At 35.3% G+C, this 14,901-nt stretch overlaps 2 protein-coding genes across 2 annotated transcripts; both read right to left on the bottom strand.

The window, feature by feature from the left end:
* Nucleotides 1-733: 733 nt before the first annotated feature.
* On the bottom strand, nucleotides 734-2,317 carry LOC108212716 (uncharacterized). The gene has a single exon (XM_017384434.2). The coding sequence runs from the start codon at nucleotides 2,315-2,317 to the stop codon at nucleotides 734-736; it is 1,584 nt and encodes a 527-aa protein (XP_017239923.2).
* A 5,617-nt stretch (nucleotides 2,318-7,934) lies between these two features.
* On the bottom strand, nucleotides 7,935-14,796 carry LOC108214993 (protein RETICULATA-RELATED 5, chloroplastic). Its single transcript, XM_017387283.2, has 7 exons — nucleotides 14,036-14,796; nucleotides 13,093-13,222; nucleotides 11,477-12,007; nucleotides 10,191-10,298; nucleotides 9,434-9,982; nucleotides 8,633-8,746; nucleotides 7,935-8,364 (listed from the first exon to the last, which is right to left on the bottom strand). Exons 1-7 carry the CDS (start codon nucleotides 14,761-14,763, stop codon nucleotides 8,212-8,214), a joined length of 2,313 nt encoding a protein of 770 aa, XP_017242772.1. The 5' UTR covers nucleotides 14,764-14,796; the 3' UTR covers nucleotides 7,935-8,211.
* Between the last annotated feature and the right edge of the window lie 105 nt (nucleotides 14,797-14,901).

Genomic DNA, 14,901 nt, shown 5'->3' with positions numbered 1-14,901 from the left:
TAGTTATTTGATATCTTCTTTTTTTACGAGAACATACGACTTTTATCTTACCAATTTATTTTTGAGTTTTATTTGTTTTTTCTATATCCATTAAACCTATCAATCCGATCCAAACCGAAATGATTTTTATGAATGGAGTTTCGAATTATTTTTTTGTGGATTGGGTTATTAATCTAGAAACCCGATTTAATTGAGTTGGGTTATTAAAATCTCTTAGATCTTGATTTCAGGTCAAATTCTAAGTTTTTTCTCGAAAATCAGGTGTCTTTCGAATCTGAATTCCCAAAGCATTAGAAGTGCATATAACAACTTGGTTATCCACGGAGCCCCGGAAATCACAATTTTGCGGTGCACCTGACAGTGATAGTCAAGTTGATCGTATACTTTTGCACACAGTAAAATTTTATATCTAGAAGACCCTGAAATGAAGGCGGAATCATTTCTGAAATTCCTCATTTTTCTTGCAAATATCTACGGATCAAGTCATAAGTTTGTGATGAATCCAAGAGTAGAAGGAACTCACAACTTGTATAGACGAAAATGAACAACAATGCTATTATAAAATTTTGGAGCTAGACCTTCAGGAAACAGTCTCGGAAAAAAAAAAAACCAAATCAAGTTCAAGCAAACAACAAATTATACAGAAAATTCTCCTTCTCGTCTTTTTACTACAGTATCACGCCTGCGCAATACTCTGTAGTTTTTATCTGCTCATTTGTAATTCTGGAATCATTCAATGCAGGTGCTCATCAAACTTCAGGACACGTGAAGTAAATTTGTGTTCAGGAAACATATCCAGCACTTTGTCATGCATCTCTTGCTGAATTTCGAGTTCAGTTGTTTCCTTTGTTGAACTTTCTACTAAAGTAACATGTCTGAGTCCTCGACGGTTTTCATCTTGATCTGCATTCTCTGATGATGCATCATCGGTGACCACTGTTGATCTTAGTTTCTGTCGAATATAATCAACTTGCTGAAAATTTTCATTTTCCTGTGCTTGCAACATTTCACTATACCTTGTTGAATTATACTCCAATTCCTTCTCATTTTCATACTCATTTGCTTGTTCAGATTCAGAAATTGTGCTTGAACGTGGTTTTGGAGCATACTCGGTTGCTTCTTGATCATCATAGTTATTTCCTTCCCCAAATTCAGAAATTGAACTTAGTCTCGACTGAATGTATTCGATCCCTTGCTGATTTCCATATTCACTTTCCTGCACAAATTTAGAAGTTGATCTTAATCTCGGTTGAATATGCTCAATCCCTAGATGATCTTCATACTCGTTTGCTTGCGCGAGTTCAGAAATTGAACTTAGTCTCGATTGAATGTATTCGATCCCTTGCTGATTTTCATATTCATTTTCCTGCACAAATTTAGAAATTGATCTTAATCTCGGTTGAATATGCTCAATCCCTAGCTGATCTTCATACTCGTTTGCTTGCGCAAGTTCAGAAATTGAACTCAGTCTTGGTCGAATGTAGTTGATCCCTTGCTGGTTTCCATGTACTTCATTTGCTTGCATAAGTCTTGGTTGAATATGGTCGATTCTCTGGTTTTCGTATACATTTTCCTCCTCAAGGTCAGAAACCGATCTCATCCTCTGTTGAATATACTCGATCCCTTGCTTATTTTCATATACATTTTCCTCCACGAGTTCAGAAACCGATCTCATCCTCTGTTGAACATACTCGATCCCTTGCTTATTTTCATATACATTTTCCTCCACGAGTTCAGAAACCGATCTCATCCTATGTTGAATATACTCGATCCCTTGCTTATTTTCATTTTCATTTGCTTGCACAAATTCAGAAACTGAACTTGGTCTCGGTCGAATATGCTCAATCCCTTGCTGCATTTCATATTCATCTGTTTGCTCAATTTTATAAATTGTCCTTGTTCTCGATTGAATATACTCTATACCTTGCTTATCTTCGTATTCACTTGGTTGCACATATTTTGAAACTGAACTTAGTCTTGCTGGATCATACTCGATCTCCCGCTGAATCCAATTTTCACTTGCTTGCACACGTTCAGAAACCGAACTTAGTCTCGGTCGAACATGCTCGATCCCTTGCTGATATTCATATTCATTTGTTTGCACATGTTCAGAAATTGAACTATGTTTTGGTCGGATATGCTCCCATTGCTGATCTTCATATACATTCGTTCTCACAGTTTCAGAAATTGAACTTAGTCGCGGCCGAACATGCTCAATCTCTTGATTTTCAAACTCATTTGCTTGCACAAATTTCGATCTTTCTCTTGGCTGAATATACTCGGTTGGCATGGGAATTTCACGAGACGATCCAGACATCACAGCTTTTGATCAAGTAGTTTTGGTTTAGACAGATGTTGAATAAAGTTAGAAATGAAAAGCTGAGTTTAAGATAGGAAGAAGAGGACCAAGATTATAGATTTCAGAGGAAACTTGTAAGTTCCTTGCAGAACAATTTGTGATTTAAAAGAGTAACTTTCTAGCATTGACTTTGTGGTCTGGTGTGAAATTGAACTGTCATCAGAAGATACATTGAAAGAACATAATCCTCTAGTTTTTACATGATCTGCACATGGCTAGTTATAGAAAATAAACAGAAGTTCATTTTGAATGTTAAGTAACCAGGTACATCTCACTCGAAAGTTCAGTTTCGGTCGCGGAGAGCCGATCCCGAGTTTTCAATGAGTCTGAACTCGGAACCAAAATACTTTTCCATCATCCATCTACTGTTCCACGCGGTTCACCGAACAGCTAGTACATTACTAATAACAGTAGACTTAAATGTCAATAAATCTTTTTTTTTTTGAAGTTTGAAAAGTACACCCTTTTTTACAATTTCGTAGATTTAATTGCGAAATCTGTATTGAAATAAATTGAGAACTGTTACAATGAGTTCTTGTTTCGTGAATTTGTCGTCCCCGTCTGGTTGTTAAGTTTTTGTATTCTAGTTAACGTTTAATAATTGCAATTGATTAAATTGGATCTTGAATGGAATAAGTCCATTTGAGTATTGAGAGAGTAGCGTGTCCTGATTAAGTTGTTAAAATTCTGCCTGTCAAGAATTTAGTATGAAGATTGAATAACTGGTGTCAAGTAAGAGATCAGAAGTTTCTGTAGTAAGCTACTAAGCTTGAATATGATGAGAACAGTAACTTTACATTTATGGAGTATCTAACAATTGCTCCAATTTATGATGGAGTAATTTCCATGTCAGAACATTAACAGGAGCGTTGGCCATGATTAATTGCAGGCGGAACTTCCAACCTCAAGTCAGATAGTCAGGTTCCTTCAATCTGTGACCACCTTAACACTCAAATCATAAAACAGCATGGCTAACATATGCCCTCAGGCCTCAGCCTACAGGATTAGGAGCATTTAATTGTTATTATTTGTTTTGGTCCATTATACAGAGCGTTTGACTTTTTACCAGGATCTTTATGAGGTTTGTCCACATGTTTAAAATTAATATCTTTAATTTTTGTTTTTTGGAATAAAAATATTTATGTTATATATCTATTCTGCAAAAAAAATTACAAAAATATTAATATTTTCTATAGGGTTAAAACACCTAAAATATGTGTAAAAAGTCAAACGCACTATATAATGGACCAGATGAATTACCTTTCATCTCCAATGATTTCTTCATCTATTCTCCTAAAACGCTGTTTTATTTTTGCCAAGAAACCGCTGTTTTATTAATGAATGTACACATGATACAGGAATAGAGAAAAGTGCAGGTAATAAAACTAGAAAGAACAAATAGATTTATTAAAAAATGAAGTAAGGAGAGGAGAGACTCTTAGTCTTAAATATTTGAGGAAGAGTTAAAGAGGTTCCTGGAGCTTGGTTTGGACAATCCTCCTTAAAATACAGATAAAGAGCTTGAATAAGGAGCGTGTTGGAGTTGCTCTAAGACCCGCTCAAATTTGTTCTCCTCTTCTCGTCTTCATCCCCGATTCCTATTAGTAATTCTAAATAGATTGAACCCTCTAACGATTGCTATTAACCCGGCAAATTAAGGAAACTAATGAATGAAGTCAAGAAAGGGAATAGTGAATTAGAAATGAGGACTTCCTTTCTAGGTACTGATCCAGCTCATGGAGCTGGAAGCCAGTTACTCCCGCTGAAAATCGACTCAGATGTTACGATAAATTCAATTTTGAAGGTTTCAAAGAAAGTTTCCGAAAAAGCGATAGGACACTAGAAGTCACAGAAAGAAGAAGAACTATGATACTTTGATATATTTGAAAGTTAATTTACAGTCTCTGAACAATTATACAGTCCCAAATTAAGTTCATGCAAACAAGAAAAATAAATAAAAATCTCCATCACGTATCTTTCTACTGCAGCGTCACATATGCTACAATCCTTTGTAGCATTTATTTGCGTTTGTAATCCTGGAAGGATTCGTTATATCACCACACTTCCGTAAATTTACCAATGCAGCTGCTCATCAGATTTGAGGTCACGGAAAATAAATTTATGTTCGGGAAATTCGTTTAACACTTCGTCGTGTTTCTCTTGCTGAATTTCCTCTTCACTTCTTTTCTCTGTTGAACTTTCTGTTGCGGGAACATATATGATTCCTTGATGGTGTTCATCTTGATCTGCATGCTCTGACGGAATATCCGTGCCTTGCTTTTCTTGTTGATGTGCGTCAGTGACCTCCGTTGATCTTAATTTCGTTTGAATAAAATCGACCTGCTGGAGATTTTCAAGTACTTCCTGTGCTTTCCGCATTTCAGTATATGTTGTTGAATTGATCTTCACATGATCATACTCGATCTCTTTCTTTTCATACTCATTTGCTTGTTCAGATTCAGAAATTGTACTTGAACGTAGTTTTGGAGCATACTCGATCACTTCTTGATCATCATATTCAGAAATTGAACTTAGTCTCGACTGAATGTTATCAATTCCTTGCTGATTTTCATATTCATTTACTTGCTCGAGTTCAGAAATTGAACTTAGTCTCGACTGAATGTTATCCGTCCCTTGCTGATTTTCATATTCCTCGAGTTCAGAAATTGAACTTAGTCTCGACTGAATGTTATCAATCCCTTGCTGATTTTCATATTCGTTTATTTGCTCGAGTTCAGAAATTGAACTTAGTCTCGAATGAATGTTATCCATCCCTTGCTGATTTTCATATTCATCTGGCTGCATATGTGTAGAAATTGATCTTTGTCTCGGTTGAACATGCTCGATCCCTTGCTCATATTCATCAGCATTTGCTTGCTCGAGTTCAGGAATTGGACTTGGTCTTGATTGAATGAAGTCAACTTTGTGGTTTTCATATTCAATTGCTCGATCAAGTCTAGACATCGATCTCATTCTTGGCTGAATATCCTCTATTGTTTGTTGATATTCATATTCATCCACTTGCACAACTTGAGAAGTAGAACTTTCATTTGCTTGCTCAAATTCAGAAATTGGGCCTAGTCTTGGTTGATTATATTCCTCCAGCTGATTTACATATTCACTTGGTTGGACATCTTCAGAATAAGAACGTAGTCTCTCTCGAATATTATCGATCCCTTGCTGATTTTCATCTTGACTTGTTTGCACAGGTTCAGAAAATGACCTATCCCTCGGTCGAATACAATCGATCCTCTGCTGGTTTTCATCTTCCTGGCTGTCAAATTCAATACTCGACCTTTCTGCAGATACAGTTGACTGAAATTCATGAGACGATCCGGACATTGTAGATTTCGATCAAAATCTTTCAAAAGAAAATTTTGGTCTTTGAAATATTCTTAAATCTTCTCTAATTTTCTTGGTTTATCTTTTAAAAAACGGAGAGTGTATAATGCAACCAGATAACTATAATAAGATGAGTCTGCATGGAGCATAAGAAAAACTGCAGTAAGATAGATTTTCAATGAAGTGAGAAATGAAAAGATGAGTATAAGAGCTTGATTATAAACTGCAGTGTTAGCTTGTTTTTCATTACAGAAAAACTTCTGATTTATAACTTGTAGTAACTTAAAACATATTGACTTCTTTGTCCAGTGTGAAACTGAACTGGTCTGAATCTTAATCAGAAGATTCTATCAAGAGAACCTTCTGAATTTTCGCATCTTCACATGGCTATTTAATCTCTATAATAGGAGTATGATTTAAAATATAATTACCTAACATAAAAACTAAAATATTGATTCAGAAGTTTACTTTGCAGATTCAAGACCATTAAACTCAAGTAAAAAACTCTGAAAGAAGAAAATGCAACCAAAACTTTGTTCAATCATTCATGCACGATGTTCCACACGGTTCATGTAACAGCTAGTATACCTATTTTTAAAAAAAGTGCAGTAGACTCAACTGTAAATTAACTTTCTTTGAAGTTTATATTGTACAACTTTTCTTCTTAAAAATTAAAATATAGGTAGAACAAATTGTAAGCAAACTCTCTCCAGAATTAATTGAAATTGGTGACACTATGTAATTGTTTTTCAAGTTCTGGTTGTTGGAAATTAATTAAAGTGGCTAATGTTCTGGTCATTCTTAGAGGTTGTTTGCATTGGCGTAAATTCACAGGTGGTTTGCATGGTTCTAAGCCGTTCATTTTCGATTTTAAGCTGGACATATATATTTTTCTCATTTTGAGAATTGATAAATAAGCTCTCAACTTTACTATTTACGCTCCATTTCAATTTTTTTATTTATCCAAATCACATTATCACCACTAATATGGATGAAATATGGGGAGAAAGTAAAAGTAAATAGAGTATAAATCCTGGAATCGGAGTTTAAATAGTAAAATGTGGAGCTTATTTATCAATTCCCTATGTTTTATAGTTATAATTAGTCAGAAGCTCCCAAAAATTAAACGTAAACTGAAAAAAGACTTTAAAACACAATTTGGTTGGATGTATTTTTTGAATTATTTTATTATATAATTACCCTCAATAAAAATCAAATTTAACATCAAAACAAATAATTGATCAAATTTATTTTTATTATTATATTTTAATAATTTATAAATAATTTATAATATATAATTTTCCAAACAAATAATTCAACAGCATAGAAGTGTTAAAAGTCATAAATCTCCAGGTAGTCTCTCAGTCTCGTTTTGAAGGGACCAACGCATAATACCGAATTTTAGGTGAAATTAGTTCAATTTCGTGCGAGGATTAAACAAAGGCACTGGATCAGTGGTTAAGAAAAGACGAGTATGACACAGACAGGAGAAGTATTACGATAGTTTGTTTATTAGCTAATAATAAATTAAGTACAATGTGGTTTGCACCCAAACAAAAAAAACACCCTCAAGTAAAATGGGGCATACACTCGGTTCAAAAGCAAGAAGTGACATATAAGTTGTGTGACAATCATCACTAAATTCTATAAAAATGGCTTATTCTGATTGGTGGATTTGATGTGAATGCAGGGAGGCCATTTTCATTTATTATTCATCCACCAATCAAAAGGAGCTATTTTTATTGGAGTTAGGGACTATTGTGTGCCCTTGGGCACACATAGAAAATCCTTTTTATTTTCACGTTCATGTGCTACGCATGCTATGAATAAACGTATGTCACAAAAAAAAAAATCACTTTGTCAAAAACCAACTCTCTTTCGTGAAAGACCAAACTCTCTTTTAACCACCGCATACTAAAAGATAGATTAGATGCAAACCTGTGGTAGAAAAACTCATCTTCCAACATTTAATCAATTGTCACACTCACCAAAAATACTCCTTTAGCTGATAACCGAATTATGTCCACCCGACGGCAGCAGGTGACATTCAAAATAAACTCGACACCCAGCCGCTTTTATGCAGTATATACCTTTTTACTTAAAGCTAACAGCCTTACACATTGCAATGTCATGGAACAAACTAGGAAAACAGCTCAGGTCAAGGTTTTGCATACACAGGTTGCTCGTCTATAAAACATTTAAGCGAAGATAACAGTAATGTACAATAGTAAAAGACAGAAACAAGTGGTTAACTTCAACATATAGAAAAAGCTGTTTAAATCTCCCGCGTGTGAGTTCTATGTAATCATTGCCGGTAACAGAGCAACTCTGAAAAAAAACATAACTCTCTATCCTCAGCAGCTTAGTCTAATCCTATTTCGTATCTAACTAAAACTTTGAAGAATTACAGTATGATTTAGTTGAAAGAGAGTAAGGCTTACATATAAATAAATATTTCATCATATGGAGCCCTCCTGCATATAACAGATTTGGAAAATAGGGTTGAGTTCTCACATCTCAGTGCTGTTGATATCTTCGATATTTGAATCTTCGGGAGTGTTGCAACCCAGTGCAGCGATGTTAGCAGTATTTACAGCTTCATCAGAGGCTGGCTGACTCTTTTTGGCTTGCAATCCAGTAGCCCTGGCAAGATCAATCCATTGCTGCAAAAAATGGAAGACATTTTGATTGCTTAATCTCATTAGTAGTAAATTTATATGAGCTAAACAACGTGAAGATAAGATAATTATACACATATATGAGACTCACTCCCCTACTGTAAACAAACTAATATGGTCTCTATTCTCGACATCTCAGCAGTTCAAAGAGTCATACAGAATAAACCCACATCAACAAGGTGCCATCACCTATATATATTGAGAACAATGAATCATGATAAAAAAGAACTGTTAGTAATACGATGTATCTAACCTGGGTTCCCCAGTAGGAGTTGATAGTTCGAGTAACAAAAGATAGCATATTTACAAGCAATGCTTGATCAGAAAATTGATCCGAAATTCTATGTTCCACTATTCCGGCAATAACCTGCAATACCAGTGTAATAATTTTTATCAAGGCAAGTACAAAAATTTTATCAAGGCAAGTACAAAATTTCAATTACCTGTGAAAAATGCCTAATACAAACTTCAGTCATGAATTAATGTATTCTAATATATAGCAACATATACCTTCTGCTTATTGTAAACAAAAACAGAAAAAGTAAATATAGCAGTAGTTAAGTAGTACTATGAATTATAATAATTATTATATATCATAACTAAAAGTAGCTAATAGTACTTTCTAAGATTACCAGCATTAGTAGTAAGAAGATTACTGGAACAGGATTTTTGCAGTGGAAAATATTCTTTTTGTTGAGACTACAAAGTGGCAGAAGTTGTCAAGGTGAAAAGAAGTTTAAATTGAAACTAGTGCTCTCTTTCTCACCTTTGTATAAGAGATATAACAAAAATTTGATGAACCATGAACCTAATCGTTCCCTTTTTTTTTTTTTATAGTTGAAAGACCATCAGATAACACCCTGCCCCCAGAAGCACCAACAAAAAATTGAAGCTGTGCTAATATAATTGGCACTATGTTTAATTTTATATGTAAGGGGAAAACAAAAGCATTCTCCTTTTTTATTTCGTTAAATGAATTGGTGTTTTAATCAAGGCAACACTGTAATAATGGGAACTCATGTTGAGCACAATGTTCTAGCTAGTAGCTCCCTACCTGATACCGGAGATTAGCTGATGTTCCGAGGAAGGCTGCATACACTGCTGCTGATTTAAAGATAGGTGATCTTTTGTTCATTTGAATGTTGGCAAGAGCCGGATTGAGAAACTTGCGCACTGTATACAAGATATTAGAGGCAGCCACAGCTCCGATGCTAGATATAACACCAACACCGCCAAGCTTCAAGCCACCAATGATGACAGAAGCAACTCTATGACTCAAATTCCAATCCTGCCCAGCAAGACTTTTTTGAAATGCATTATCAGGAATGGATCCAAGAAGGCCCTTCAGTGCTTCCATGCTATCAGGTACATTAGTTTCATCCGCATATGAAAGGAACGATAATGTAGGGGCAGGAAGCCATACGGTGAAGAAATCAACCACAATTCCCCTGGTAGTGTCAGTAATAACATAATCAATTTCTTCAAAGAAATTTTCTTTACGCTTTCCATACTGTGCTAAGAGTGTGGTTGTTATTGATATAGATTCTTCTATGGCAAGTCTAGTCAAGAACTTGGGATCTGCCAACAATCTTTCTCTGAAGCCCTGATACAAGAAAGCAATGATCAGCCTTGAGTACATACAAAATTATTTAGTATTATATATTAAATTCAATATCAAATCAAATAAAAAGCAAAAGGATGGTTATCAGAAGAAATTTGACAGTTTAGCCTGGGATGAAAACCTTATATTCCCCGAGGAGGTTCTATTCTTACCTAGATAACGAATCATAACATCAACAAACCAACCATACCTGAAATCGATGAGTAAGTTCAGAAATCATAGGATATTGCTCCAGATCAAAAAAATTCTGCAGCACTTCTGGAGATACAAGCCCAAGATCAAGTCCTCTCTGAAGATCCTGAAAGCATGTCATATTACATCTATTAATAATCAAGAATTATCAAATCAAAATACAGACAGAATTTGCTACTTGGAAACCTAATTAAACAGGATTTGTCAATTTAAAAACAAAGACACAAGCTATTTGGAAACCTAATTAAACAGTCAAATTATCTTATGTAACCTACTTGATTTAATACCTCGAAATTGCTGTAATAACAATATAGACAATCATTGCATATAGTAAACCAAATTCCCAGGATCAAATCACTTTTTTGGTCCCGTAGAAATTTCTAATTAAATGAAAAATAGCACCAGAAAATTTCCTAATATAATGAAGCTAAGTTAAATGTTCCCAGAATCCAGAGTCTTGATTATTCTCGATATTATACTGTAAAAGTGTGCCATAGGATGTTTTCATAAAACCTTTTAACTTCGAAATTTTTCTTATTATATGAGAACCAAATCACCACATATCTTGGATTACAATTTTTGTAACATGGATTGTATATATATTAACTAAGTTTCCTGCATACTAATCGTGTGTGTGTGTGTGTGTGTCAGTGTACGTGCTTATTTAAAGCTCTCAACCCTCCAGCAGCTGTACACCTAATTAATAGAACAAGCCAGCCTAGAAATAGAAGTACATTACATAAAAGTTCAGAGACTGGTAAATTTACTCTTCATTTATGCCAGCATAAATGTGTCAAAAAGTTCTGTATGCCTGCATAAACGTGTCAAAATGTTCGTTACAATAATCATATATTGAACCTAGCACAAGTTTGCATAAATGTGTCAAAAAGTTCTGTATGCCTGCATAAACGTGTCAAAATGTTCGTTACAATAATCATATACTGGACCTAGCACAACTTTGTAAAGTAGGTCTCTTTTTGTATTTTTCAATATCAGAATTTGATATAGTTGTGTTTCATTTGATGGTTCATTGCCATTTGAAAGCTACGTCTAGTCCTGGTACAGATTCATTAATAGAATAGACTCAAAAGAAATTAACATCATTGTAAAACTTGAAGAATGTAAAGGAAACCTAATAAACCTAGTTATAGTTCAAGATCACATACTATAAGTTTTGACCATAAAGTTATTGCATTAACGAGGATTTGTGTATATGAGCATACTTTCATCAACAGAAGTAAAAAAATGTCTCTATGTAATTAAGCAACCTCTAAGACAACAAACCTGGGGTAAGGCATCTCGCCTCATGCCAGCTGCATTCATCACTCGAGCGATTTCAGCACGGTCAAAACAATTTCTACTGCAGGGTCTGGCAGCAGAATACCACAAAAAATCAGCTACAGGAACTTCTCCCTCCCTCCGAATATACTGTCTCTCAGGATCAAGTAGTATAACAACTTGCTTATTCTTCTGCATCTTCTTTGAAATTCTTGCAGGCAGCCCAGATCCTCTTGATCCATAGATAACATGATTTGCGCCTGTCACCACTACTAGCATACCAGCAGTTCCCCCAGCAGCAACTGCTTGCAATATATTTTGAGACATGGTATAATCCTCGATAACTTTGGCTTGTGCAGATAGATATGAGCTTGGCCCAAAAGTACCAGTTGTATTAAAAGAATTTATATCCATAGACGAACGACGTGAGATGGAGGCAAAGCCAGAGCTAAATCCTGAACCTGCTGGAGGGGCATATTTTTTGCGGTCAGCCTTTGACAGCCCACGAATACCTTCAGCTTGAACAGTCCTCAGAACCTAATAAAAGGTGAACAAGTGATATTATAAATAAATTTAATGGCAGAATTATATGGTTTAAAGAAAATCTAACCATGTACATAAAAAGCTTATGGAGAGTATAAAATGAAAGTGATAAAATAAACTTATTAGATTAAATCATCTAAGAAAAGTTTTTATTTATCTCAAGGAGTAAAGCATTTGGTATATTCAATGTTGTAAAAAGCGCAAATCGGTCCTAAGCGGTGAGGGGACCTTCTAGCGCTTAAGCGGATAAGCGGACGCTTAAGCGGAATTTTAAGCGGGTGATTAAGCGGATTAATAATATATATTTAAAATTATATATATAATAATATTATATGTAAAATTAAAAATATAATATAATTAAGTAATAAGGATTTAAACATAAAATGTTTTTGATTAAAAAGGATATATTTAATATTTATTATAATTTTAATAAAATTTATAATAAATATTTATGTAAAAAATATATAAAATTAGCAAGTCAACATTATTCTGACCGCTTAATCCGTTTAATGACCGCTTAATCCGCTTAATAGGCCGCTTAATGTTCGAAAACGCTTAATCACCCGCTTAATGGAAAATCAAAGCGTTTACACTCCGATTCCGCTTAAGCGCCCGCTTAGACGGCCGCTTAATGCGCTTTTTAGAACAGTGGGTATATTACAATAGAGGTGATACTGGCTACACCATCCTCAAAGGATATGAGTGAACTTGATGCAGGGCAGTTTCATAAAGGCCAAGAAATAGATGAAGAGACAGAAAAGGGTGTAAGCAGATTTAAGAAAAGATTAAAAAAAAAAAGTCAATAATTACAACCCCGCGCGCGCATGCGGAGAGAGAGAGAGAGAGTTAAGTTCTATGGAGACCACATTTTTTTGGAGACCTTGGAGACCACTTATGTTCTGCAATATGTATATATAAGTTATCCCCTGATTAATGATCAGTTCTAACTAATCTAGCACTACAAACATTCACCTTGAGTGTGTTACTAAAACAACGCCCATTTTCCTTTAAGCAATGTACAGTGCCAAAAAAAACTTTAATAATAATTTAGCATTGACTGTATAAATTTGTACAATTACCTCAATTGGTGTGCCACAAGCAACAAGGCCCACTTGATTGTCACGGGCGTAATTTAGAAGAGGCTCATATTCCTGCCAGCGTTGAGGTGGCCAATGCGGTACAAAAGACTTTAAGGTTTCTCCTGTAATCCTGCTATGCAATACAAGTCAGACATTATGGTTTCTCCAGTGATTATGTAATATTTATCTCTTCATTCAGAACTCCAGAAGAAGACTTACCTTGAAAAAGCAGTGTAATTTCAGAATCAGAATAAATCAAAATGTGTGCTTTGAGGCAATAGATAAAATTTTTGCATTTGGATTATTTGACATGCTGCTAAGTGTAGTCAACCTTAGGGTTTAATCAAATTCTCTCATGACACTGAAAATCACAATTCCAAAAGAGCAGTTACCTTGAACAAGCAGTCAAATTTCAGAATCAGATGAACCCCTTCTAATGAAATCACAATGTGTGCTTTGGGACAATAGATAAAATTTGGATTTGGATTATTTGACATGGTGCTAATCGTAGTCGGCCTTAGGGTTTAATCATATTCTCTCATGACACTGAAAAATACTTAACAAATACATATGCTAATCACGAGTCGTGACTATATATTTATAAAAGGATAAGATCTACAGCCTATTGTGCAGAAGTCACTCACGTCTGTCTGTTCCAGCCTAATAATTCCCCTTAAAATTCATTGATTGTAAATTTGTGTTACAATGCTAAGGTTTAGTTCTAATATATAAACATAGAACCGCTATATTTGAATGCTCAACTAGGTAGATGCCCAATTTCAACATCTTTTATGATTTATATAGTAAACTTTTAATTCTGCGGCATACATACAGTACTAAGCATCAAGGTTATTGTCTCATCATAGATTAATCTAACGAAATGATTAAACAGCTATAAACTATGTAGTAAAAATAATGATCATCTCCGGTCAAGAAATTTCACCTTCCGACAACAAACTTATCCAATTGCTCCTGCAAATTACACGGAAACGCCTCAAGAGCCAATGAAATCGACCTCTCCGCCTCCAAACACTTCTTCCTCAAAGTCTTCACAATCTCCAGCTCCAAATCCTTATCATCACGTATCGGAACTTGCTCCGCTTCACCTAAATACACAATTCTCGCATTCATTAACTTATCCCAAACCTTCGTCTTATCTTTGCCCAACGCCATCGGCTCTCCAATCGCTGATGCATCGTAAATCCTCGAATTTATCACCTCCTCCTTCTTCTTCTCCACAGAAACCACCGCCGGAGTCTCCGCCGCACTCTTCACCGTCGCAATACTCTCCGGCGACTTCTCGTCAGCTCTCGCGACGGCCGATTTCAAAACACTAGCTCCAATCGCAATCAACGGCGCTACAATCACGTCTCTCCGTCTCGCAATTGAATCTCTCCGGCGGTTATGACCAGAAACATCATCGGAATCACTAATCTGACCGGCGGAGATGAAATTCCGCCGGTGTTTCCTCGTTTTCTTCGCCGCAAGTGAGCTGACATCATCGGAGTTTATGATCCGGCGGTGTTTTGTCGGCAAAATGAATTTAAAATCACCGTCCGAGTGTAGCCGGAATTTACATTCAGGCTGTGTGCATGAATAATGAGGAGAAGGGTAAAATTGTAAATTCAAGTGTGGGAGAGAACTGAGTCCTCGGGGAGTGTGTAGTTTCATTATCGACTTTCAGTTTCAGATAAGAAAATGTAAAACTTACGTACCAAAAACTGTGTGTAAATAAAATTAAAGATTTTCTGACGTGGCTAATCTTATTTTTATCTGGCTCGGATTATTTCAATATTTTGTGGTTGGTGT

This window comes from Daucus carota, chromosome 3 (assembly GCF_001625215.2).
Source record: "Daucus carota subsp. sativus chromosome 3, DH1 v3.0, whole genome shotgun sequence".
Taxonomy (NCBI): domain Eukaryota; kingdom Viridiplantae; phylum Streptophyta; class Magnoliopsida; order Apiales; family Apiaceae; genus Daucus; species Daucus carota.
The sequence above is the reverse complement of the archived record's forward strand: the minus strand, read 5'-3'. Positions and strand labels throughout refer to the sequence as shown.